The sequence below is a fragment of the Podarcis muralis genome, chromosome 16 (genome assembly GCF_964188315.1).
Source record: "Podarcis muralis chromosome 16, rPodMur119.hap1.1, whole genome shotgun sequence".
In the NCBI taxonomy this organism is placed as follows: Eukaryota; Metazoa; Chordata; class Lepidosauria; order Squamata; family Lacertidae; genus Podarcis; species Podarcis muralis.
Window position 1 is genome coordinate 29,300,775 of NC_135670.1, and position 27,051 is coordinate 29,327,825.

The following is a 27,051-nucleotide window of genomic DNA, read 5'->3' on the forward strand; positions in this document are numbered from 1 at the left end:
GGCTGCCAGCACTGCACTTTCAGGACAAGTGATCCCATTGGGCTGTCCCACTGCATTTTGATGTGACAATGGCTCAGTCTGCTTTCTATTGGCTGTTCGGCTTTGCTTCTTTCGTGGCCTCCAGGCCTCCTGACAACCGTTCTTACCTGGATCGGTCACTTTCAAGTTGTTCTTCACATGGAAAAAGCCGGAGACGTTAAATTTGTCCAAATTGGTTGGATCCTGAAAACAAAAAGGAAACACAATGCAAAAAGATGTGAAGGCCAAGCCATCTTGAAACGTCAAGCCAGGAAGCTGATAATCCAACTATATTTATGCCATTGCAGGGGGAGGGTGTTGCATTTTCTCCAGCAACAGCTTTAAATGAAACTCTTCATGCTAGGGTGCTCTATCTGAGTGCGATGAAACTTGAAGCCAAGGGGGGGGGGGGTGTTCCAAAATGATTTGATGATTTTCTAGAGGCATATATCTTAACAGGGTAGTAAGGAGGACAGAGTGTGGCCTCAAGCCCCAAAGCAACGCTGGGAGAACTGTCTGTCGATATGAATGCAAATGGGGAAAGTCAAGATGAATGCAGCATTGTGACTTTAGATAAGAAACCATCCAATATTCCATCACCACTAACTCACCAGAGAGCGCCAACTGCTCTGCCTCTCATTAAATAACATAATTATGTCTTTCATTCATCCCTGAAATTGTTTGCTTTCACTGGTGAATAAATCTTTAGTTTTACGGCTGGCAGTAAAACCAAAAGACATTTTCGAAGTCAAGCAGTGCGGGCCGGCACCCAACCGGCAGCCCACTGACTTCCTTTCTCTCCCCTTTCTGCACGCTTGTGAATTATTTCCCTTTGTTTTCTCCTTTAAGAGCTGGGCGGCAGCTGAAGAAAATGGAATTTCATTGCACAGAACACAGACGGGCATAGAAGCTGCATGCAAAAGATTATTCTGCAGCTTTCTCTTTTCCAAATCACATTTTATTACTTCCAGAGTTTTTGAAAAGAGATGTAGAAGATCAGGAATGGTGGACCTCAGCCCCAGGGCCCGTATGTGGCCCCCCATGACTCTTTATGTGGCCCTTGAAACTCTCCCCGGGCCACAACCCCTCCCCAGCCACACTCTTCACAGGCCTTGCTTCACACCCTCTTTGAGTGCTTTTGCCTTGACGGAATGTGCCTCAAACTCAGATTTTGCATCTAGGTTGCCTAGGCAGTTAGTTACATTAGCTAATTGTTGTTGATCAATTAATTCATATACCACTTTTTTGCCAAATCTGCTTCCAAGCAGTTTAGAACTATTAACATCAGTACATAATTAAAATACATAATAACAAATCCATTAGGGCAATCAAACATCCTTAGCAGGTTGGCACCCATCTGTCTCAAAAGACAATGGGATTGTGCCTCGGGGGTGAAGTCAAACCGCTGCCTTGGCAGCGCCAAAGTGACCTCTGTGGGGTGCAAGTCTGGGCAGTGTGTATGGGGGTCCTGGGCTGTCCAGAGGACAAGACCCCCCCCCCCCACTCTCAGCCTTGCTGATCTGGACCAAAGGAAAGCGGAGCAATATGCTTGGCTGCAGGTGTTGCCGGAAGAAGGATACAAGATGCCATTCAAACATCTTAGGGCCCCCACTCTGGATCTGCGTAGAGTTTACTCCTTAGCCTTTCCTTCTCCCGAAGATAACCAGCAAGACAGCGGAGGTGTAGGATCAGAGCTTTCCTTTCCCTAGATGGGGTACTTTCCCAGGTGGAGGAGCCCCATCTGCCCCTCACGTCACTCTACCGCACATGCTGAAACTGCCTTCTGGACGGTTGGACCCACTATTGGTCCTGTCTGCTCAATCTGTCAGAGCCTGCCTTCCCATACAGGGGAAGTCTCACTGAGGGTTTGAGACCCATCGAATACCCTCACCTGGTTTAGCTGGCCAGTCAAAATCATTCCTTGAGTGTAGCAGCTGACAGCTTCTTCGAGCCACAGGTGAGAGCTGAGTGCAGGGTGGGGGCCAAAGGTGGGCAAACTACCCCCAAAGGATGATGATATCCCCCTCCCCTAATACCCCATACATCCCTTATTTAAACATCCTTAATTAATTAAAACAGTGATAACAGTATCTTACCTGTAGTGTGATAATATCTTGCCTAGTAAAGGGCTCGTCACTTAAGAGATCTTTGTAGGTTTTTGTTTTTATGTTCAGCTGTTCAACTGCCTTAAAAAGTGAGAAAGAGAAAAAGACATATTAAGTCAGAAAAGATGTCCCAAAAGCTCAATGCAATATTTTACCTTTTGCAATCCTATAAGGCAAGAGAAGAAGAAGAAGAAGAAGAAGAAGAGTTTGGATTTGATATCCCGCCTTTCACTCCCCTTCAGGAGTCTCAAAGCGGCTAACAATCTCCTTTCCCTTCCTCCCCCACAACAAACACTCTGTGAGGTGAGTGGGGCTGAGAGACTTCAAAGAAGTGTGACTGGCCCAAGGTCACCCAGCAGCTGCATGTGGAGGAGTGGGGAAGCGAACCCGGTTCCCCAGATTACGTGACTACCGCTCTTAACCACTACACCACACTGGCTCTGTGGGAACCTGTGGCTCTGTGGGTGTTGTTGGACACTAACTCCCATCAGCTTCAGCCAGAAAGGCCATTCAATGGACAGGGGTTGTAGGAGCTGTAGCCTAGCTATAACAGCAGTTCTTCTGGATCAGGCCAGTGGCCCACCTAGTCCAGCATCCTGTTCTCACAGTAGCCAAGCAGATGCCTATGGGAAGCCAACAAGCAGGACCTGAACACAGAAGCACTCTCCCACCCTCTGTTTTCGTTCAACTGGGATTCAGGAGCACTACTGCCTCCAACCAAGGAGAAGAAAAGTGTTTCTTCTGGTTCTTTTGGGTGCAGGGGGGTAATGAAAACACAAACTTCTAAAGTGCTGTGTTTGAGAGTTCAATTAATCCATGCACTAAGAATACTGTAACCACAAGCATTAAGAACGCTGTAGGTGCAGACCCAACTGCCAAGTTTTAACAATATTTTTGTAGGACTCAAAAACTCATGAACCTTAAGCGGATTACAGTGGAACCTCAGTTTTCGAATGGTTCCAGAAGACCATTCGACTGCTGAAACGTTCAAAACCCAAAAACTCAATACGGAAACCTCAATACAATAGGGAAACTCAAATTGGAAGCCATGTAACACGTTCGGCTTCCGAAAATCATTCGAAAACCGGAGCAGGTCCTTCTGGGTTTTCAGCATTCGAAAGCCGAAACGTTCAACAACCGAGGTTCCACTGTACAACTCAAATAAATTCCTAGTTGCACGTTAGCCACACAAAGGGAGGGGCCAACACACTGATGGGGAGCAGTGACACAAAAGTTTTCCCTGCCTCTGTCATTGCATGTGACACCAGTTCTGCCCCCAACTTCCACGCAATGAGCTGCATGCTGCAAAGAGGCGCCCAAGAAGCACTCAGCACGATGGACAGATCCCGTGCGGAGCCTGCACGCCCTGGGCTACTCAAGGGTAGGCGCCCTTCTGCAGATGAAGGGCTACCACATGAAAGATGACGTGTGCTCGTTTTCTGCCGCTCCAGAGGTTAGCACCTGAACCCATGGATTCAAATTAAAAGGCAATTCCAATGAAACATAGCTTTCTGGCAGTAAGAGCTGTTCCACAGTGGAGTGGGCTACATTGGCATGTGTTGGACTCTCCTTCATTGGAGGTTTCCAAACAGAGGTTGGATGGCCATCTGTCATGGATTCCTCAGCACTGCAAGGGGTTGGACTAGATGACCCTTGGGGATCCCTTTCCAACTCCAAATTCTATGATTCTATGTCCGTGTGTTGAGTGTGAGGCCAGCAGTGTATGTTGACCATACCTGGTTGCATTTCCCTTTCCTATTTCTTCCAATTTTGTAAACAGGTTTCGTTCTATACTGCTATTTTTAACTGTTACTTGCCTTTCCCTTTCAGTGAGCTTATTTGGGCTATGCCTTGGTTCTAAACCAGTGTTTTGGACGTCTTTAGCCAGATCTGCTACAGTGTCATCTGGCTTCTTTCGCCTGAGGCCCCAGAAGCAGAGCGTGGTACTTTAGATTTTCTCTTTGGGATCTTGGGGACACCCAGAGCACAGCTTGAGATCTCCTGGCTCCAGCTGGGTGGACAACTGCCCTACCCAATAGGGATGGTTTTTACACCCTGGGTGTTGGCACCATCTGAACCACTGAGAACCAAGGACTTGAATTTTGGGCAAGGTTTTCTTGACAGCATGAATCAGGATTGGGAAATGCCTTGGACAGCAAAGTACGTTAATGATCGGGTGATATCAAGGAGAGGTCCCCTGACATCAAGGATCAGCATGACGAAGGAGCAAGACACCAGTCCAAGTCATGGCTGGAATATTGCTAGGTGATGCTGCTGGGTATTTTTTAAGCCTGGGCATTCTTTGCCTCCATTGTGCTCTGGAATGTGCACTGTTCCGTTTTCAGAATCAACACAGAGCATTTAAACAAAAGGGGTCAGGAGGTGACTGCGTAGCAAGAATTCGCGTCAAAGGAGCAGAAATCTCAGCACCCAAAAGCTCCCGACAGGAAAAAGGGCAGCTGCAAGCAGAAGTACAAGCGCTTGTCATTTATAGCTTATCGTGGTTTTGAATAAGGAACAGGTATATATGCAAGCACGGCAGAACCAAAGCACGATTCAAAAAATATAACCAAGCAGAAAGGATTTAAGGGTAATATTCAATTAACATTTATCATTCAGAAGTGGCTTGTTTGTTTTTAAGCCACCCTTTGTCTCCCTCCCAGTGTAGTTCAGCAAGCTGGTACTGCCCAACTTGCCCACCCCTCTGTAGCTCCTAGACACATATCCCAGGGCCTTTTTGGGGTCCTCCCCCCATGAGATGCTTCTGGGGCAGAAGAACTCTCTGCTGCTGGGAATACCCCTTTTATGTGGAGCCAGCTGTAGAGCAGGTGTGAGGAACCTTTTGCTCTCCAGATGCTGATGAACATCATCCCTGGCCTTGCTGGGGCTGATGGGAGTTGTAGCTCAGCAACATCTAGAGGGCCCGAGGTTCCTCACTCCTGCTCTGCAGCTGGCTCTGTGTAAAAGCATGTGAGATGCAACCTGCTTCACAGAGTGGAGGGAGTCGGGCGGAGAGAAGGTTGTATACTGCCTTGCAATATTTCATAAGAAAGCATCATTAAATATACAAACAAACCAAGGATCCAGACACCAATATTTTCTAACAGGGTAACTTCATAACCTGGTTCAGTAGAGAACTCACCTCATAAGCAAACACATTTCCAGTTGTCTTGATAGCCACTATGTGAGAATTATTGGTGAACACAGTGAAGAGAACTGGGCAGTGGTATTTACCTGATTTGGAGAAGGAAGAGGGTTCAGAAATGAGCGGCATTTATTACATGCATTGTGCAATGAGCAGCAGATGCTACAAGCAACTTTCTGAATAATATCCAGAATTATATATGTGTGTTTGTCGTTAGATACAGATATTGTCAAGGGCTGGATTGAGGAGAAATGGTGAGGACTGTCCCTCCTGATAACAGGAGGATAGATTTACAACAGTGGTTTGCAGAAGGTCATAGTTCAGAGGCTGCAGAAGGGAGAAGCTGGGAAATATTGGGAGAGGAACAGCAGGAAGAAGCAGCACCAGGGGAGAGACAGCTGACAGATTCAGTGTCTTTGGAAAGCATTCCTGATCTCCCCTCTCCCAGGACCAGGCAGGCACTGAGAGCAGTAGAACAGAAAGCTCAGAGGCAGAAAGCTCAGATCAGCCAACACAGGGATGACAAAGAATAGGACAGACAGAGAGGGGTGGGACTTTACTCGGAGCAATGCCATTATCTAAGAGAGAGACTGCATTTCTTTGTCTCTCTGTGTGAATACTGAATAAAGTAAAGGTAAAGGGACCCCTGACCATTAGGTTCAGTTGTGACTGACTCTGGGGCTGTGGCGCTCATCTCACTTTATTGGCCGAGGGAGCCGGCGTACAGCTTCCGGGTCATGTGGCCAGCACGACTAAGCTGCTTCTGGCAAACCAGAGCAGCACATGGAAACGCCGTTTACCTTCCCGCAGGAGCGGTACCTATTTATCTACTTGAACTTTGACATGCTTTTGAACTGCTAGGTTGGCAGGAGCAGGGACCGAGCAACAGGAGCTCACCCCGTCGCGGGGATTAAAACCGCCGACCTTCTCGGCAAGTCCTAGGCTCTGTGGTTTAACTCACAGCGCCACCTGCGTCCCACTGAATAAAGTACTTGGTAAGAACTCTTCTTGTTTATCTGCTTCTTGGCTGCCACCATGGAGGGATCAGATTCCCCGAAGCCTGACAGATGTATAGATAAACAGATATAGATATATAAGAACACCTTCCAGCAGAAGTGGCTGATGGCTAACAAATTCAACGGTTGCTCCTCCATTCCTTTCTTCCTCAGAACAACCCTGTGAAGCTGAGAGTTACTGGCTTTTATGGGTGAGTGGAGATCTGAACTCAGATCTCTCTGGTCCTAGTCTGGGACTCTAACCACTGCACTGCACTGGCTCATCACACAGCATTCTAAAAAATTATGGCCTTTTCAAGTGCAACAGCTGCAACCTAATGGTACGTGTGCACCACAAAGCAGAAATACATTCACATATCAATCCATGTTGTTTTGCAGTTCTTGGAGTGGTCTAACAATCAATCCCTATCCCCAGGGAATTCTGGGAACTCCAGCTCTTCTGTGGGGGGGAATAGGAGGGTCTTCTAACAACTCTCAGCACATTGGACAAACTACACCTCCAGGATTCTTTGTGGGAAGTCATGACTGTTTAAAGTGCATAAGCAGATGGGGCCTATGCAAGAGAGAGAGAGAGAGAGAGAGAGAGAGAGAGAGAGAGAGAGAGAGTCAACTTCAGATTGCATAACCCATCTGGGCAATGGTCTGTGTCACTCTGCATTCTGTGCGGCATCTATTCACATTTCCAGCTCCTTTAAATAGAAGGGGGAGGGGGGAAGCTTTCAAAAGACTCAAGAGTGCCGACTCACCATTGCTGTTTTTAGCAAAGTTCAGTTTGATGAGAGATTTGGCCTCCAGCTTCTGCAGGGGGTAAACAAACATAGCGGTTAATCATCGTCCCTGGCACTGACCCCAAAGAGAAACGAAGAAAGTAACCATGGCATTAAGTGACTCAGAGCGCAGCGCAGATGCTCTCACCACCACACATATACAGAGAGAAAACCATCCGCCCAAGATGTGCTGCTGAATTGAAGAGGCATCCTGGACATGACACCATCCACACAATTACATGATATTTATTTATTTATTTAAAGTAAACCGGAAACAGCCCTCTCCAAATCCACATCAGGCCTCTGTAAGGGAATTTTTTTATTTTCTGCACCCAGCATAGCTGCGATGCACCTTTTACTTGGGTTCAAGATTAAAGTTGCAGTTGGCACCAACAGCACCCCCCACCACCAATGAATAGCAAATGGGGGCAAGCGTTCGAAATTTGAAATACGCCAGGCACATTTTGCTACTGGCGCTGGGTCCAACTGCAACCACATGGAGATTTCTGGGCGCCAGGTTGGCAGCCACAGTTTAAAAACCTCTGCTTTAGTCCATAGTTAATACCATTTCCATTTCTACTGTGTTTCTCTTTCTTGCATACCGAGACGAGTGAACTGTTGTAAGAGTAAACTACAATCAAGCGATGGAAGTTGAGATCATAGAATTGTAGCATTAAAGGACCCTGAGGGTCACCCTGGCGAAGAGACATTCTGCTGTGGCGACCATAGCCTAGAATTAAGATGCCATTTGACACCCAGTTTATATATCTGAGTTTCTAACACTGAATTGGTGTTAGAGCTGACTGCAGCCAGGCAGGTGGAGATGCCAGGTGTGGCTCCATCCATTAACAAAAGGCTGGCTGCCAGTCGCAAAATGTGCTCGGCGCCTGGCTAATTTTGAACACTGGTAAAAAGCAGCATTCCTATGTGTGGTGTAGTGGTTAAGAGCGGTAGTCTCGTAATCTGGGGAACCAGGTTCACGTCTCTGCTCCTCCACATGCAGCTGCTGGGTGACCTTGGGCTAGTCACACTTCTCTGAAGTCTCTCAGCCTCACTCACCTCACAGAGTGTTTGTTGTGGGGGAGGAAGGGAAAGGAGAATGTTAGCCGCTTTGAGACTCCTTAAAGGAAGTGAAAGGCGGGATATCAAATCCAAACTCTTCTTTGGGGAGGGTCATGGCTCAGTGGAAGAACAGCTGCTTTGTCAGCAGAAGGTTCAACCACTGACATTTCCAGATAGGGCTGGGAAAGACTCCCTGCCTGAAACCTTGGAGACCTGGTCTCAGGGAACGTGGGTAACAGTGAACTTGTTGGACCAATGGTCTGACTTGGTATAAGACAGTTCCATATGTTCCTATGCTAAATGGAATGTAGGACATTCACATCTAGCTTGGTCCTATATCAACTCTGTTATGAAGTGCAGTATGAGAGGACCCATCTAGGTACCTCCCAATTTCTGGAGGACAAGTATAGGGCTACTACAAAGAGCCTTTTCAGTGGTGGCACCTCTGCTATGGAACCTCCTTCCTTTAACAGTTCAGTTGGCATCAAATCAGATGTCCTTTAGGTGCCCAGTTAAAATGATCTTGATTTCATGGTCTTTATTTTCAGACTGCACAATGAGGACACTTCTTCAATGGATATAAACACACCAGACCAAGACAAACGCACCAAACCATTAGGAAGCATGCATCTCCAACCTTCCCCTTTGCACTCTAAATGATTAAGGCTAGCATATCAGTAAAAACTGAATGTAAGTGGTCCATACAAGGTGGAACACACCCAGTTCCAATATTTGACAGTACAAGAACAAGATTTTAAACTTCTTTCTCTTTTAATTCCATTAACATCTTATGTAACGGATGGGGAATGCGTTTCGGCCAGAGCGCCACATTCTCTCGCTTGAGGGATCATCTGGGGCCCGCATTCCATGGATGGGTGAGGCCAGAGGCAAAAGATGTGACTCTCACCTTTGCACGGAAGGCTGCGTTCCAAAATTCATTCATCCAGAGGATGCTACACACACATGCATACACTTTTCCATCCAGGCAAGCAAAAAGCATTATCTTAGGTCAAGGACACATTCCAAGACAGGCAAAAGTACTCAAGGAGGACATGGAGCAAGGCTGGTGAGGGCTGCAGCTTGTGAGAGTCCCAAGGGCCAGGAAAAGTCTTGGAGGGCCACATTTGGTTGCCTATCACTACTTCACATAACAATCTTAGAAAACAGTTTCTTATTTTACTTCTCCATTTCTTTCAGGGGAGACTATCATAACTCCTCCAGCATCACTCCACTTTTCCTTCCTTTTTCGTTTCTTTTTTTGGGGTTTCAGATTGTCAATAAAACCAAAGCAGAGTCTTAATCGCTGGCCGAAGATAAATGAAAGAACCCCCAGAGTGAAACTTTCATTTCCAGCTTGCTGCGGCCCAAATTAAAAGGACTTTGCACGAAAAGCAGAGCAGGGCAACCCTCGCAGCAAAGGCATTCGTATGAGAGCCAGCCAAGCTGATTGAAAGTGACAACTCCAAAAAGGATTTCCGCTGGAAGGTTATAGAGTGCGCTAGTTATTACTGCAATTAGTCTTATTAATTTGACCACTAAAATAACCACTGATATCATTTTGGGGGCTTAGAAAAACATAAGCGCTGGATCCAATGCCTATCTTACTCCATTGAAACGAATGGATATAACTAAGTCATCTCAAAGTGTCTACTTTCAGTAGAAGTAAGTGGGAGAAAACCCACAGACTGTGATTTCTCTCTTGGTTTTGCAAACGAGATTCAGTAACTGATGGATGGGCTCTTCATGTAATCCAGGTGTTGGGAGCCAGTCTTCCTCCAGATGTTGCTGGACCGCAGCTCCCATCAATCTTGACTATTGGCCATGCTGGTTTGATAGCTCATAGCAGCTGGAGACCAGCTGGAGGCCATATGTTTCTCATCCCTGACATAAATAGTAAGCTAGATGGACCAATGGTCTGATTCTGTGCAAGGCAGCTTCCCAGGTGTGGGTTGAAAACAGGGTGCTGCAAGGACACCCACTTTACTTTGATGAAACACAGACAGGCATACTGGACGTCTTTGCTAGAACACTGCAAAACACGTGTCAAAGGCTCGGCATCAAAAATCTGCCTACCTAAAATCTACCACTGCCCTAAAGGCTTTCCCCAAAAACAATCCCAAGACCTGCAGTTTGTTAAGGGTGCTGAGAGCTGTTAGAAGACCCCCTCACAGATTGATCATTCCCATCACCCATAATAAACCACAGATTCCAGTATTCTTTGGGGTGAAACCTTGACCGTTAAAAGTGGTATAAAAGTGCTTTAAATGTGATCTACCACTCCAAAGCACAAAGTCCCACAGATATTGAGGGCCAGCTCCAAGGGTCTTCTGGTGGTTCCCTCACTGCGAGAAGTGAAGCTACAGAGAACCAGGCAGAGAGTCTTCTCAGAACTGGCACCCTCCCTGTGGAACGCCCTCCCATCAGATGTCAAGGAGATAAATAGGTATGCAAGTTTTAGGAGACACCTGAAGGCAGCCCTGTATAGGGAAGTTTCTAATGTTTAATGTTTTATTATGTCTTTGTATGTGTTGGAAGCCACCCAGAGTGGCTGGGGCAACCCAGCCGGATGTAAATAATATTTTTATTTATTTATTATTAGATAATTATTTAGGGATGGGTTCTCAGGGTGAAGGTCTACTAGTATCACTCCCTAACAGAGGTAGCAGGTAGCTGGCCAGGGATTTTAAAGGCAGTGAATTATCACAGCTAGGTGATAATTGCATTGAACATAGGAATAGTTCCTTTGAAATGTAGCTATTAACAGCGCACTCAGATTCAAGCTTTGGCATTTGAAGAACTGTATTCTATCAGCTGGCGATGAGCTAGCTCATGGAATCCTTCTTTCAGCATGGCCTAGAGAGGTTGTCTCTTGGAGGGATTTCTCTGGGTCCCCCCCCCCAAATACTGTACCCTATTGTGTCAGCCAGTAAATTAGGTCCCATTAGTTTGTGATGCTGGCATTCAGTGAGAAAGGTCCTAGCTCAGTAGGAGAGCATCTGCTTTGCATGCAGAAGGTCCCAGATTCAATCCCTGGCATCTCCACGTAGGGCTGGGAGAAAAACCCCGTTTGAAATCCAGGAGGGCTGCTGCCAGCCAGTGTAGACAATAGTAAGGTGGATGGACCAGTAATCTGAGACTGGTTCCTACTGTGACAGAGATCAGAGTCTCACTACTGCAACCTTGGTAGTCTGTGAGGGAGAATAAAATATTGAGACTCTTCCTTGGGTCAAAGGGGCTCTAGGAGGAGAAGAAGAAGAAGAAGAAGAAGAAGAAGAAGAAGAAGAAGAAGAAGAAGAAGAAGAAGAAGAATAGTAGTAGCAGTAGTTTGGATTTGATATCCCGCTTTATCACTACCCGAAGGAGTCTCACAGCGGCTAACATTCTCCTTTCCCTTTCTCCCCCACAACAAACACTCTGTGAGGTGAGTGAGGCTGAGAGACTTCAGAGAAGTGTGACTAGCCCAAGGTCACCCAGCAGCTGCGTGTGGAGGAGCTGGGAAGCAAACCCGGTTCACCAGATTACGAGTCCACCGCTCTTAACCACTACAGCACACTGGCTCTGGTGAAAGAAGTTAGCCTAGAGACAAGCGAAGAAGATTCATGGTGATCTCTGGCATTAACACCAGTGAACTCTGGGATCAAGAGTTGTCCTGAAGGCGGCAGATGATGGACTACATGGAGTTGGAGGAAATAACTGGCAGAATCTGAGACCAGGGAGAAGAGTCGGTGGAAGAAGATTGGAAAAAATTTAAAGTATATTTACAGAAATATTGTAAAATTAATGAATGTTAGAAGGATGCTGGAAAGAAGTTATATGGCTTTAGCAGAAATGTTATAAAGAATTAAGTAAGAATAGATTGCTAACGGGTCAAGGTGTAAAATCTAAGGTTAAATTGCGTCAAGATAAATTATGGAACAAAATCTGAGAAAGAGGGAAAGGACTTGCTGAAACAACTAATTGAATTAGAATACAAAAAAGGGAGGTGTGAGGAAGTCAAGGAAATAAGTAAATGAAAGATAAAGACATGAAAATACTGGATGGGTTTTTCCCCTTTTTTAAATGTTTTTGTTTTTAAATGTTTTTGTTTTTTCTTTCTTATTGTTTTGTTGTATTGTTGTTTTTTATTGTATTTTTTATTTTTGAAGTATTGTAACTTTTTATTGTTTGCTTTTCTTTTTTCTGTAACTGTTAAACTTTAATAAATATCATTTTTTTTAAAAAAAGAGTTGTCCTGAAGGTGAAGGACTCCCTAGGCTTTGCCATAAGGAATAAGGGTTGCTGGGAAGGTGTTTGTTTGTTTGTTATTGGAATTTTTTGATCAAAAGGCACGGAATACTGTAAAGTACAAATGATATTCAAACCAGAATGAAGTCCTGCCTGGAGATCTTGAAGGGATTAACTTGAATATAGTCAGAGTGGAGGATGAAGGAGGAGGAGCTTGCTCAGTGTTCCTGTTTTCCGTCTCCAACAGGGGAAAAGGAAAGCAACTAGGTCATGTTGAACCCAAATGATTCTAAAGCTCTGGGAGCCAGGATATAATCAACAGATTGTTCCAAGCTCATAAAAGTAATGAAAAGATTGCAAAGAGGTTCTTGCAGTAAACAGCGATGATTCAGACAAGAACTTCCTTGCAACAGCGCGGTCCATATGGACTCATGCTACTCCCACACGATCCTGTGACTTGGAGCCATCTGTAAAAAAAAAAAAAATGCAACGTAATTTGTTGTTAGCAGCATGGATAATACAGCTGCCGGTAAAACTACAGGGGCATTGTGGCCCGTGGAAGCCAGCCAAATAAAATGCAAAGGTTTACAAAGCCTGACGGTCCAGGAAGTGCGTAAGAATATTAGTGAAACAATGCTGTCCAGTGATCATTTCCGTCTTTTTCCAGGAAATGGAAGGCAAGCCAATCATGCATGAAGCTGGCAGCACCGCTTCATGTTGCAGAATCCGGGTTATCATGACGCAGAATTTAAATTAATGTGCACAGACCCAGTTTGACATGCGTTTTTTCTTTTAAAAAATTCATTCTGAATGGGTTTGCCGCACCAATTATTTAGATAAAATGGAAATCAACATCACGGCACGTCATACGGCTGATGCTTGGGGTACGGGTGCTGCCTTTTATCCCCCCCCAAAAAAAAATACCAGCCAAGAGACTTTTGGCAAGGCAGCCTCCTTTCTGGCAATTAGGAGCAAGCCTAGGCACTGAGCTCTCTCTCTCTTCCCGTCTGCCAGCTGACACGGCTCACCCCTCCCAGGACTGAGGAGGGCAGCCTCTCCCGCCCCTCCCGGCTGCCGCCATCACACAAAAGCAGCAGCTCTATGACTGTGTAGGTTAGTGGGGCACCAGGGCAGACCGAAGATGAAACAAGCCGAACGGCTGAAATTGATTGCCCTTCTGCCACGGACAAGCGTGTGATGGATGAGCCAGCCGACAAATTCTCACACGGCCATTTGTCATGCACGTAGGGTGCCATGCTGCATTAAAAGGATTTGTAGCCAACGACATCAAAAGGCTGCGCCAGGCACTGAGAGAAAAGGAGGTCTCTTCCTTCCACCAGGCACCCCACACAGATAAGGGTGAAGCCCATGCATAACTGCTAAAGGAGGGTGGGGGGTACCTCTTGAAGGCAGCTTGGAAGCTGCAGCCGGCACAGAAGTCTCATCTCCTGCCTTTCAGGTAAAAGGTAAAGGGACCCCTGACCATTAGGTCCAGTTGTGACCAACTCCGGGGATGCGGCACTCATCTAGCTTTATTGGCAGAGGGAGCCGGCGTGCAGCTTCCGGGTCATGTGGCCAGCATGACTAAGCCGCTTCTGGCGAACCAGAGCAGTGCACGGAAACACCGTTTACCTTCCCGCCGGAGTGGTACCTAATTATCTACTTGCACTTTGAGGTGCTTTCAAACTGCTAGGTTGGCAGGAGCAGGGACCGAGCAACAGGAGCTCACCCCGTCGCAGGGATTCAAACCGCCGACCTGATCGGCAAGTCCTAGGCTCTGTGGTTTAACCCACAGAACTGCGTAATAACAAACCAACACAGGAAGTTGCCTGATATCAAGTCAGACTACTGAGCCACCTAGCTCAGTATTGTCTACACTGACTGGCAGCAGCTCCTAGGATTTCAGCTGGCAGTTCTTGCCCTGGAGATGCCACTGCCATGAATTGAATCTGAGACCTTTTGTGTGAAAAGCAGATGCTCTACCACTGAGCTGCAGCCCTTCCCACTGACTTGTGGGATATCTTCCGAGAGAAGAAAAGGCTAAGGAGCAAACCCTTACACTAATCTGGAGTGGAGTCTCATGCGCCTCCTTCTGTCAACTCCTGCAGCCAATCGGGTGCCAAATGTATTGCTCTGCTTTTCTTCGGTCCACATCAGCGAGACCAAGAGGGGAGCATTGTTGTCTGGGCAGCCCAGGACCTCCAGACACACTGCCCAGCCTTGCGCTCCAAAGAGGTCACTTCAGTGCTGCTAACACAGTGGTTTGACTTCACCCCTGGAGGCGGACTTCTATGTCTCTCGAGACAGATGGATGTGGCCGTCGCCACCAACAGAAACAACAAATTAAAGCCATACGAGGAAATACCCATTCCAAACCCAGTTGGAGTGGAGTTGGCTCACAGCAGTGTGCAAATTGTAGGAGAAACAGAAGATTTACAGGGCCCCTAAAGGCAAGCTGTGCTGCATCACAACTCCCATCAGTCCCATTAGAGCAGGCATAGGCAATCTTGGCCCTCCAGATGTTTTCGGACTACAATTCCCATCATCCTTGACCACTGGTCCTGTTAGCTAGGGGTGATGGGAGTTGTTGTCCTAAAACATCTGGAGGGCCGAGTTTGCCTATGCCTGCATTAGAGCATCCAATGGTCAGGGATGATGGGAGTTGGAGTCCAACAACATCAGCAGGACACAATGTTAGCTATGCCTGCTTTAATGAAATCCACAGATCCATTCCCAACTGCCACCAGCGACTTAAGCCAAAGCATGCCCACCTGCAAGTTATCTAAACACAGTAGCTAAAGGGGCCAAGCCAAAAGCCCAAGTCAGCCAGATCTACTGAGCTGTGCATGTTCTGCAGCTGGGCAAGAAAAACAGAGCAATCACAAGACACACCACAGTGTTAATTTCTCTTGAACTGTAACCATAGTGCCGGTATCAAAGCCCAACAATCCAGGTAAGGGTTATGACATTATCCCTTGGAACAACTCTGTGGAAGCCGGGGAGGATGTTGCAAAGGTCAGTTAATAATGTTTCTCCCCTAAATGGACAGCGGCAGCACCGCACACTCCCATCTGCAGGAGATGACAATGGGAAAAGCATAACAGAAAAACAAGTATGGGAGTGAGTGGGAAGGAAGGCATGAAAATAACTCTCTAATGCACTTGGGGAAGGTTTAGTCATCCTCAGGCTACATTTCAGGAAGAGTTATAAGCATATTATTCTTATTAACACTGCATTTGCCAACCTGGCCCCCTCCAGATGTTTCAGAGTACAACTTCAGCTTGCTGGGGCTGATGGGAGTTGTAGTCCAAAAGGGCGCCAGGTTGGCGGATGCTGGATTAACACATCATAGAAAAGGCGCATATTTTTCCCCTGCTCCTTCCAGAATAAAAAAGGTAAAGGTAAAGGTACCCCTGCCCGTACAGGCCAGTCTTGACAGACTCTAGGGTTGTGCACCCATCTCACTCAAGAGGCTGGGGGCCAGCGCTGTCCGGAGACACTTCCGGGTCACGTGGCCAGTGTGACATCGCTGCTCTGGCGAGCCAGAGCCGCACACGGAAACACCGTTTGCCTTCCCGCTAGTAAGCGGTCCCTATTTATTTACTTGCACCCGGGGGTGCTTTCGAACTGCTAGGTTGGCAGGCGCTGGGACCGAACAACGGGAGCGCACCCTGCCGCGGGGATTCGAACCGCCGACCATTCGATCGGCAAGCCCTAGGCGCTGAGGCTTTTACCCACAGCGCCACCCGCGTCCCCCTTCCAGAATACCCATCAGCTATTAAAGCCCCCGCAACTTCCATTGGAGGAGAAAAACAAGGCAGACAACAGGCATTCAGAACCTATCACCGGCTGGCTGCAGCGCATGCAAAATTTACTAAGAAGCCCCCTGCTAAAGTAACACTTCTCCTGTTTGATCATGGACAGTGTTGCAGTTCATAATCATGAAACAGTGGTTAATTAGAGGGATTCCTGGATTGTTAGTGCCACAAAGGGGCTATGTGCTCGGAGAAGAGGCTCATTATTACCTAGACTTATTGAGCTGAGTTGTGACTGTGAGAACACGGCAAGTGATTCATCTGCTGCCATGGAGCTGAAAATAATTCTCAATTTAAACTAAACATGGCATATTGTTGCAGCGCCACCTTGCACCCTTCAGCTCAGATTGCACTAAGGTGTTAAACTTTGCACCTAGGATGTATCACTTCAGACTGTACTTAGTGGCTCACTCTGACAGAACATTTTCCATACCAAAGGAACAAAACAAACCTGTGCAGACAAAGCTAGCACATCAGGAATAAGGCTCAGCAATTTGAATACTTCTTGTCACCAATGTACTATTTTCTCCATTGGGAGTGGGGGGTGGGGTCTGTATGGAGGAGCATTCAGCCATGGCCAACTTGCACCTCCCAGTACATTTCCGAGCACAATTCAAAGTGTTGGCACTGACCTTTAAAGCCCTAAATGGCCTCGGTCCAGTATACCTGAAGGAGCGTCTCCACTCCCATCGTTCTGCGGTCCAGTGCCGAGGGCCTTCTAGCAGTTCCCTCGCTGCGAGAAGCCAAGTTACAGGGAATCAGGCAGAGGGCCTTCTCGGTAGTGGCGCCTGCCCTGTGGAACGCCCTCCCATCAGATGTCAAGGAAATAAACAACGATCTGACTTTTAGAAGACATCTGAAGGTAGCCCTGTTTAGGGAAGCTTTTAATGTTTAATAGACTACAGTGGTACCTCAGGTTAAGTACTTAATTCGTTCCAGAGGTCCGTACTTAACCTGAAACTGTTCTTAACCTGAAGCACCACTTTAGCTAATGGGGCCTCCTGCTGTTGCCGTGCTGCCGGAGCACAATTTCTGTTCTCATCCTGAAGCAAAGTTCTTAACCTGAAGCACTATTTCTGGGTTAGCGGAGTCTGTAACCTGAAGCGTATGTAACCTGAAGCGTATGTAACCCGAGGTACCACTGTATTGTATTTTAATATTCTGTTGGAAGCTGCCCAGAGTGGCTGGGGAAACCCAGCCAGATGGGCAGGGTATAAATAATAAATAAACAACAACAACAACAACAACAACAACAGGCTGAAGATACAGGTTTACCACCTCAGTGGGAATTGCGCCTCACAGAAAACAAAACCAAATACATAAAAAAAAACCTTGTGTTTCTTTATGGGGAAGCTCTGGCCACAGGCCATACTAGGTCCCACAGCTGCAGAAGAACAACAGGCAGCCTTAAAGTCAGCAGTGAAGAACCTTATGCCTGACAAGGAGTCCCCTCCTGTGGTTTCTTGCAACTGGGATTCAGAAGCATTACTGCCCCTGGCAGTGGAGGTAAAACACGGCCATCGTGATTCATAGCAGCTGACAGCCTTTCTCCTCCATCAATTTGTCCGGTCCTCTTTTAAAGCCTTTCAAGTCAGTGGCCATCACTGCCTTCTTAGGGAGCGAGTGTCACAGTTTAACTCCACACTGTGCGAAGAAGCACTTTCTTTTGTCTACCCTGAATCCTCTTAACGTTCAGCTTCATCAGATGCTCACAAGATATAGCGTTATGGGGGGGGGGGGGACGACGACTTTTCTCTTTTCCACTTTCTCCACCCTGTGCAAAATTTCATACACGTCCATCTATCATGTCGTCACATTGCTACTCCAGAGTAGACCTGCTGAAGTGAACGGGGACGGCTAACTTAGGTTCATTAATTTCAATGGGTCTACTCTTGAGTAGAACTTCGTTGAGTCTAAGCATGCACAGGATCACACTCCTGCTCACAGATTGTTTCTCATACAGAATAATTCCAAAAGCACACTGGGGGTGGTAAAAGTTACAGAGAAGAGCGCCATGTGCACATCTCTACAAGAGACGAAAACCCTGGTACAAAAAGATTTTTGGGCCAAACCTTTCACACTCGTCTCACAGCTGCCACCTAGTGTTTAAAAGAAATCTCTGCAGATTCCAACAAGACAGCCTCATAATAAATGCCACGTATTTCTTTTTTTTTTTTTTTATAATAAATTTTTATTAGTTTTCCATAAATAAAGAATAAACAAAACAAAAACATAGACATAAACAAACAAAAACATGACTTCCCCATACCACCCCTTTCCTGCATTCTTGTTTCAAGATTTTTTAGCAACCCTCTGATCATAACTTAAGTATATTTCATGTATTTAACTTCAGTTAATTATTAATACCACTGTAGTTCTTTATCTCTTATAACTCTGAGCCCCTAATTTTCCAAATTACAACAGTTTTTAAGATAAACTTTGAATTTGTTCCAGTCTTCATCCACCGCCTCTTTCCCCCGGTCTCGAATTCTGCCAGTCATCTCTGCCAGTCCCATATAGTCAATCACCTTCGTCTGCCATTCTTCCAGCGTGGGTAAATCCTGCGTCTTCCAATACTTTGCTAGAAGAATTCTTGCTGCTGTGGTGGCGTACATAAAAAATGTCCTATCCTTCTTTGGCACCATTTGGCCCACCATACCCAAGAGAAAGGCCTCTGGTTTTTTAACAAACGTTCTCTTCAGAACTTTTTTTATTTCATTATAGATCATTTCCCAGAAAGCCTTAATCTTCGGGCAGGTCCACCAAAGGTGATAGAAGGTTCCCTCCGTTTCACTACACTTCCAACACTTGTTATTGGGCAAATGATAGATCTTTGCTAACTTAGCAGGAGTCATGTACCACCTGTAGATCATTTTCATAATGTTTTCTTTTAAGGCATTGCATGCCGTAAATTTAACACCAGTGGTCCATAACTGCTCCCAGTCTGCAAATTCAATGTCATGCCCAATGTCCTGTGCCCATTTAATCATATTAGATTTCACCATTTCATCTTGAGTATTCCATTTCAACAGCAAGTTGTACATTCTTGACAAATTTTTAGTATTGGGTTCTAACAGTTCTGTTTCTAATTTTGACTTCTCCACCTGGAAGCCTTTCTTTCTGTCCTGTTTAAATACTTCATTTATCTGTCGATAATGTAACCAATCTCTCACCTTAAATTTCAGTTTCTCAAAACTCTGCAATTTTACATTTTCACCATCTTGTTCTATAATTTCACAATATTTAGGCCAATTAGAACCCATATTCAATTTTTTCACCTCTTTTGCTTCCATTGGTGACAACCACCTGGGGGTTTTACTTTCAAACAGGTCTTTATACTTAATCCAAACATTATACAGAGCTTTCCTCACCATATGGTTCTTAAAACCTTTATGCAATTTTACCTTGTCATACCATATATATGCATGCCAACCAAATCTGTTATCAAATCCTTCAAGGTCCAAAATGTCTGTATTCTCGAGGAGCAGCCAATCTTTCAACCAGCAAAACGCTGCTGATTCATAGTAGAGTCTTAAGTCCGGCAGGGCAAAACCCCCTCTATCTTTCGCATCTGTTAATGTCTTAAATTTTATTCTTGGCTTTTTGCCCTGCCAAACAAATTTCGATATGTCTTTCTGCCACCTCTTGAAACAGTCCATCTTGTCTATTATTTGTAATGTCTGAAACAGAAATAACATTCTAGGCAATACATTCATTTTGATAACAGCAATTCTGCCTAACAAGGAAAGTTTCAGCCTTGACCATATGTCTAAATCTTTCTTAACTTCTGTCCAACATTTATCATAATTGTCTTTAAAAAGATTCACATTTTTCGATGTCAAATTCACCCCCAGGTACTTCACTTTTTTTGCTATCTCCAAACCTGTTTCATTCTGGAATGTCTCTTTTTCTTCATTTGTTAGGTTTTTTTCCAAAACTTTAGTTTTTTGTTTGTTCAGCTTAAATCCTGCAACTTGACCAAATATCTCGATCAGTTCTAAAACTCTTTTTGTGCTAGTGATTGGCTGTTGCAAAGTCAAAACTAGGTCATCTGCAAATGCCCTTAATTTATACTCTTTCACTCCGACCTGAATTCCTTTCTCGAAGAAAGTCTTTGGTAATCTTCCTTCTTTGGATATTGTCTGTCTTTGTGCCTTGTCCATATTTGTAGAAACCACTCCATTCATGTCCCCCATCATTATTATTTTGCAGTCGAGATAATCTAGTAAGGTCTCATGCAACTTCTTAAAAAATTCTGCCTTCCCATCATTTGGTGCATATACTCCAATTATCAAATATTTTTCCCCCTGGATCTGTACTTCAATTGCCAGGTATCTTCCTTCTTCATCCTTAAATTTTAGCTTCGGGTCCAATTTTTCCTTTGCATAAATCACTACTCCTCTCTTTTTTACTTTATCGGAAGATATAAATTCTTGTCCCAGTCTTTTGTTCACCAACAATTTCCTGTGTGCTCTAGTTATGTGAGTTTCCTGTAGACATATCAGATCCAGTTGTTCCCTTTTCAAAATGTGGAAAACCTGTCGTTTTTTTCTGGGATGGTTCAAACCGTTGCAATTCCAGCTTAGAAGTTGCAGAGACATTTTGTTTGTTAGATGTTTGATCCTCCGACTGCTCCAAGTTTTTCTTCCTCTTCAGTTGGCAGTTGTGGTAGTCCAAATGATAGATTTGCAATGTCCGTTAGCCCTCCTCCTTCTGGTGTTAATCCTTGTCCTTCTCTTGCCGGATCCACCGTACCTTTCTGTAGGTCCTCTAGGTTTCTCTCCAAAAAGTACTCTTTCTCCTGTACTGTTCTTATTCTTACTTTCTTCCCTTTGTAGTTAAAGGACAACCCCTGTGGGAATTCCCACCTGAAGGGTATGAAGTTCTTCCTCAGCAAATTGGCAAGATCTCTATAAAAAGTCCTCACTTCCAAGATGTATTTAGGGATGTCCTTAAAGATTTGGACTTGAATGTTTCCAATCACCAAAGCTTTTTGATAATGAAGGTTCAGTATCTTGTCTCTTTCCTCTTTGGTTCTAAAGGTGATCAGACAATCCCTTGACTTCTTGCTTTGCTTTCTACCAAGTCTGAAAGCAGTTGTTATTCCCACTTCATCTTCCTCCAGATCTCCTTGCCAATTTTCCAGAATTGCCTCTGTGAGAAATTCCGCCAGATTGTCCTCTTCTTTCTCTGGAACCTGTCTAAATTTCAGATTTCGTTCTTTCCGTTGTAATTCCAGTAAGGAGAGGGCCGCTTCATGCTCATTCACCTTTTTCTCAATCGGCACAAGTCTTTCCTGTGTCTCACCTGCGACAGATTTTGCACTCTCGGCAATTTTCCTTGTTTCTGAAGATTCCTGAATCAGTCTATTTATAGATTCTGTATTTGTTGCCACTGATGTGGTATTCAAATCCAGTCTTGCTGTAAGTTCTGTCAATTTCTTTGAATTTTCTGCTGATTGCTTTGTTAAGGCCTCAAGGGATTGATTTATTTTAAGCAGTGCCTGTGTCATAGGTTCCATTGATGCTGCTGTCACACTGTCTGGTGCAGGCACTGTGTTGCCAGAGATTGAGCCTCTTTTCTTTTGTGTTAGTTTAGCTTTAGATCTGGTTCTTATCTCCTCTGCCGTGCCACTCATATCCCAAGGCCGTTCTCACAGGAAAAACTTGCAATGGAAAATCCCAGTATTAGTCAGTTACTTTACAATTTTTCCCTCTTAGCCCTCAAGAGGGAGCAGTTAAAAGTTTCCAAGTTAGAAACAACAGAGAGACAGAAAGCCGGATGTAGAAAATCTCAAGTCCGCCATTAAAGTTGTAAAACTTTTTCTCCAATTTAAATTTGGTTAGTCCAATATCAATAACAAAGTCCCATTTAAATCTTAAATGTCTTAAAATTTTTCCACCATTTAAGGTATAGTCTATATCCACTTCAAAGTTGTTTTAAAGAACAGTTTTCCCGGTGTTAAGTCCTGGCAGGTCGTCCCGGGGATCAGAGCAGTGAAAAACTTTGTTTCCCTTTAAATTAAGAGTATCTTCACAAGACTGTCTTTTTTCCCCCTTCTCCTGCCAATCTGGAGGGGAGAGATACTTTTGACAGCTCAGGTTTGACAGTTCGCAACTAAGTTTCTAATAACTGCAGCGAGGTCTTTCGTTGCTTTAAATTCCTGCAGTCCGGGGGGGGCAGACTTCCTTATTTTTTGCCCTCCCGTTTTCAGCCAAATTTTCAATTTTTAAAGGTTCCTAATTTTTTTCCCTTCTTACTCACGGGAATCCAGTCCAGATTTTCTTTTCAGGAAGGAATCGGCGCTCTCCGCTAATGGCGACGCGGCTTCACTCCGCAGGCTGGGTAGCGACTCTCAGCACCGCGCTCACTCCCGATGCCGCTCCGGAGCCTTTAAAAAGGCTCTTTCACAGTACCGGGGGGCGCAAAGGTGCCCACCGAGTCTCCTTGCTCTCAGGCTTCCGCGCCTGAGATTTTAGGGGTCCCCCACTCGCCGTAGCGGGTAAGACCCGAACTTGCGGAGCAGTCCTTCTCCGGAGCTCGGAGGTAGGACCGCCATTAAGCGCTGGCACCGACCGGAAGTCTAAATGCCACGTATTTCTGGGCTGTCCTGAAAACAGGCGTAAAAGGTTGAGTTTGGGTTTGACTGTGAAGCACGGAATAATTGCAACCCACAGCAAATAAAAGTCCGTTCTGTTTAGATGCTATCGGCACTACTAGCCTCAATTTAGGCAAGAGATAACCGCTTTAATCCCAGGAGCGCATAAAGTTTTCCAGAAGGGTTAATTCAGGAAGTAGCAGAAGGAAGCAACCAAGGGGAGAAAGCAACAATCCACACAGGAATATAAATATGTGAAATAAGTTAAATTTAAAATGATGCTCAAGTTAACAAAGAAATCGAGGGTAAGACATTTGGGATGGCTTCATCAATAAACGGAAAGGAGGAAAAAGATCACACAGGCAGGGCTGGATTTAGGTTTGATGAGGCCCTAAGCTACTGAAGGTAATGGGGCCCTTTATATGTCCAGCTGTCCTTTGTCAACAACAAATTGTCGCTGTTTTTTGTATTGAATATCTGCTATATGGTAATTTATGGACCTAATAGGTATCTAAAGCCATTTGCACATAACAAAATATGTATTTTATCGATTTTATTTGGTTTTTTATCTTATATTTTGGAAATGTACATCCAGTTGTTTTTTTCCTTTAAATTTTAATTTTTTGGGGGGCCCCCAAGAGAGTGGGGCCCTAAGGTATAGCTTGTTTAGCTTATATGTAAATTCCGCACTGCACAGTGCACACATAGCAAGGATACCTTCTAGAGAAACTCAAGGAATGAATTAAGGTGCATATCAGTCAAATAGTCTTTCCCATATACAGAACCGTAGCTGACTGGCAAAAGCTTACTAGGGCTTTGGAAAGGAGACTTTCCCAGCCCTACCTGGAGATGCCGGGGAACAAACCTGGGGTTTCTGCATGCAAAGCAGATGCTTTGCATCTCTTTGTGCTTTTCTTTAAATCTAGGAGGACCATGTGGCCAATTTCAAACGGGCATGCAGGCCACAACTGAGAAGCATGGTGCATGCTCTCAGAAGTCAGGATAGCACATGCGCACATAACTTTCAAATCAGAATCAAGATAAAATGCAGAGTGAGCCGAATCTTGGGATTAATGCATGGGTAGGCAAACTAAGGCCGGGGGCCGGATCTGGCCCAATCGCCTTCTAAATCCGGCCCGCCGATGGTCCGTGAATCAGCGTGTTTTTACATGAGTAGACTGTGTGCTTTTTATTTAAAATGCATCTCTGGGTTATTTGTGGGGCATAGGAATTCATTCATTCCCCTCCCAAAAAAAATATAGTCCGGCCCCCCACAAGGTCTGAGGAACAGTGGACCAGCCCCCTGCTGAAAAAGTTTGCTGACCCCTGGATTAATGGGTGAACAAGAAAAGTGAATTTTGAGAGTCCTTATGGTGGCTAAGATATTTATACTTCAAGACTGGAGGGATAAATACCCATTGGGTATTACACAATGGTCTACGGCAGTGGTTTTCAATCAGTGTGCCGTGGCACCCTGGGGTGCCTTGAATGACAGTCAGGGATGCCATGGGCAACACTGACCTCTGTCCCCCTTCCTTCCTTCCTTCCTTCCTTCCTTCCTTCCTTCCTTCCTTCCTTCCTTCCTTCCCCTCCCTCCCTCCCTACCTCCCTACCTCCCAAGCCCTCTCATGTCTGCCCCTCCCAATGGCTTGCACAGCTGTTTATTGCAGCAGCCCTGGCTACAACCTCCATAGCCAAATGGTGCCTCTGGAAGGCACCTCTCTTTAGGGCAGGGTGGGGGCAGCTCAGAGACCAGGGGCAGCAGCAGCGGCTGCCCAGAAGACTCCCAAGCAGAGGGGTGGAGAGAGGAGACTGAGGGAAACACTCCGCAAGGGAGGGTGTTCGAAAAAGGGTGAGGGGCTGCCAGCTCTACAGGCAAGGGGTGGCATAACTGGGCTCCTGAGCCGCACAGGGGTGCCGCAGAAAGAATGTAGTTTGTTAAGGGAGCCATGTACTCAGAAAGGTTGAAAACCTCTGGTCCAAGGACCTCACAGCCCTGGCAATGTTTAAATGAATTTCATATATGCATAATTTACATGTGGATACCTATTTGAACATCTGCAGGGCCTACATGAATTTATTTATTTACTCGTGTACTGATGGTCACTGTATCCCCAAAGTGAACAGATTGTGGTCTACTGTTATACTAGAATTATATGTATATTATAATTTGCTTTTGTCTCTTTTATTTCTTCATTAATTTTATTTATTCTATTTCCCTTCCTCGCTAAATTGGCAAACAAAAAATTAATTTTAGAAAAAGCAGAGTACACCAAATCAAGAGTAAATGTGAAAGCTGGACGGAGGCTGGGCAGCAGTCCTGCTGATGGACTACAATCCCCTTCTTCCCCAGCTGCTTGCTACTTTGGCTGGGGCTCATGGGAGCTGGGCTGTCATCAGCTTCTAGAGGAACACAGCCCCCCCCCCCCCCGCCCCATCCAAGAAAACCTACCTCTCCTGTGCTTGGATTCGTCCCATACTTCTTTATCCAGGGAACGATATTCCTAAAACAAGAGCAAAAAAGATGCAGCGGATCAGATACAAAATCAGAAATGCCTGGTTCCTCCCGAAAAGTCACATGTGTTCTGGTAGAGCCTAGAGGCTTAGGAAAGTGAGCTGAGAAGCCCCCCACTTAAATAACACCTTGGATATGAACTCACTTTCCTAATAATAATAATAATAATAATATTTATACCCCAACCATCTGGCTGGGTTTCCCCAGCCACTCTGGGAAGCTCCCAATAGAATATTATTATTATTATTATTATTATTATTATTATTATTATTATTACTACCTACTAGCGATAAAACATCAAACATTAAAAACTTCCCTAAACAGGGCTGCCTTCAGATGTTTTCTAAAAGTCAGATAGTTGTTTATTTCCTTAACATCTGATGGGAGGGCATTCCATAGGGCAGGTGCCACTACCGAGAAGGCCCTCTGCCTGGTTCCCTGTAACCTCGCTCCTTGCAGTGAGGGAACTGACAAAAGGCCCTCGGTGCTGGACCTCAGTGTCCGGGCAGAACAATGAGGTTGGAGACGCTCCTTCAGGTATCCTGGGCTGAGGCCATTTAGGGCTTTAAAGGTCAGCACCAATACTTTGAATTGTGCTCGGAAACATACTGGGAGCCAATGTAGGTCTTTCAGGACATACATTATTCTCCCCACCTATTAGCAACTTGTGACGATAAGAGCTATGCATCCTAGATGGCAGATTTGCTCAATTTTCCTTCAAGGAGAGAAGAGCTATACTAATGGGAGGAAGGGGGGAAGAGAGGAAGACTACTGAAAAAGTAGCAACTTACAGCAAGTCAAAGATGGTGCCTTCCAGTGTGCATACAGGATATTCAAATGGCTGCAAAGATAAGCTAGGGGAGAGAAAAAAAGAAATGTGGCAATTAAGTAAATGTGAATTAAATATCAGCAGAAGAGCACAATAAGCCAGCAATGCAGTTTTACCGAAATCCTGGGATGGGGACCCCGTGGGCCATGCATGTTCTGTTGAACGACAATTCCCAACAACATGGAGTTCAACAACACGCCCCATTCCTGACCTAAGCAATGACCACAAAGAAATAGTTCTGGGTCGGATATTCTGCAATTGGAGCTCCACCACCCAAAAAAGAGCCCTGTTCATAGTAGATCCTCACTTAAAACTCTGGGAAAGCCAGTGTGGTATAGTGGTTAAAGCATCAGACTTGGAGCTGGGAAAATGGGGTTCAAATCCTCACTCGGGCCATAAAGCTCACTGGTGACCCTGGGCCAACCTCTGTATCTCCACCTATCCTACCTCACAGGGTTGTTGTCAGGGGGAAAAGGGAAGATGGATGATTTGGGCCACAAAGAAGGAAAGATGGAATATAAAAGCAATAATAATAATATAAAATAAACAAATAAAAATAAAGTTGGGTAAACTGGAGAAAAGTCTCAGATGAAAAAATGGGCATGTTCTGATGAGTGCTTATAAGCTTCCTCAAAAGGCAGTTAGAATCACAGAACTGTAGAGCTGGGAGGGACCAAGGTGGTCATCTAGTCTAACCCCCTGCAATGAAGGAATCTTTTGCCCAATGTAGGACTCAACCCTGGGGACGCAGGTGGCGCTGTGGGTTAAAGCCTCAGCACCTAGGACTTGCCGATCGAAAGGTCGGCGGTTCGAATCCCTGCGGCGGGGTGCGCTCCTGTCGTTCAGTCCCAGCGCCTGCCAACCTAGCAGTTCGAAAGCACTCCCGGGTGCAAGTAGATAAATAGGGACCGCTTACTGGCGGGAAGGTAAACGGTGTTCCGTGTGCGGCTCTGGCTT

At 45.4% G+C, this 27,051-nt stretch overlaps 1 protein-coding gene across 1 annotated transcript in view; it reads right to left on the reverse strand.

Moving 5' to 3' along the window:
- Positions 1-27,051, reverse strand: part of PPIL2 (peptidylprolyl isomerase like 2) — an 80,071-nt gene that overhangs the window by 47,370 nt on the left and 5,650 nt on the right. The window contains exons 4-9 of the mRNA XM_028709404.2: positions 26,057-26,119; positions 25,203-25,254; positions 7,031-7,082; positions 5,266-5,357; positions 2,115-2,204; positions 147-222 (exon numbers count right to left, since the gene is read on the reverse strand). Of these exons, the coding sequence (XP_028565237.2) occupies positions 147-222; positions 2,115-2,204; positions 5,266-5,357; positions 7,031-7,082; positions 25,203-25,254; positions 26,057-26,119 (425 nt within the window). The remainder of the gene's footprint in view (positions 1-146; positions 223-2,114; positions 2,205-5,265; positions 5,358-7,030; positions 7,083-25,202; positions 25,255-26,056; positions 26,120-27,051) is intronic.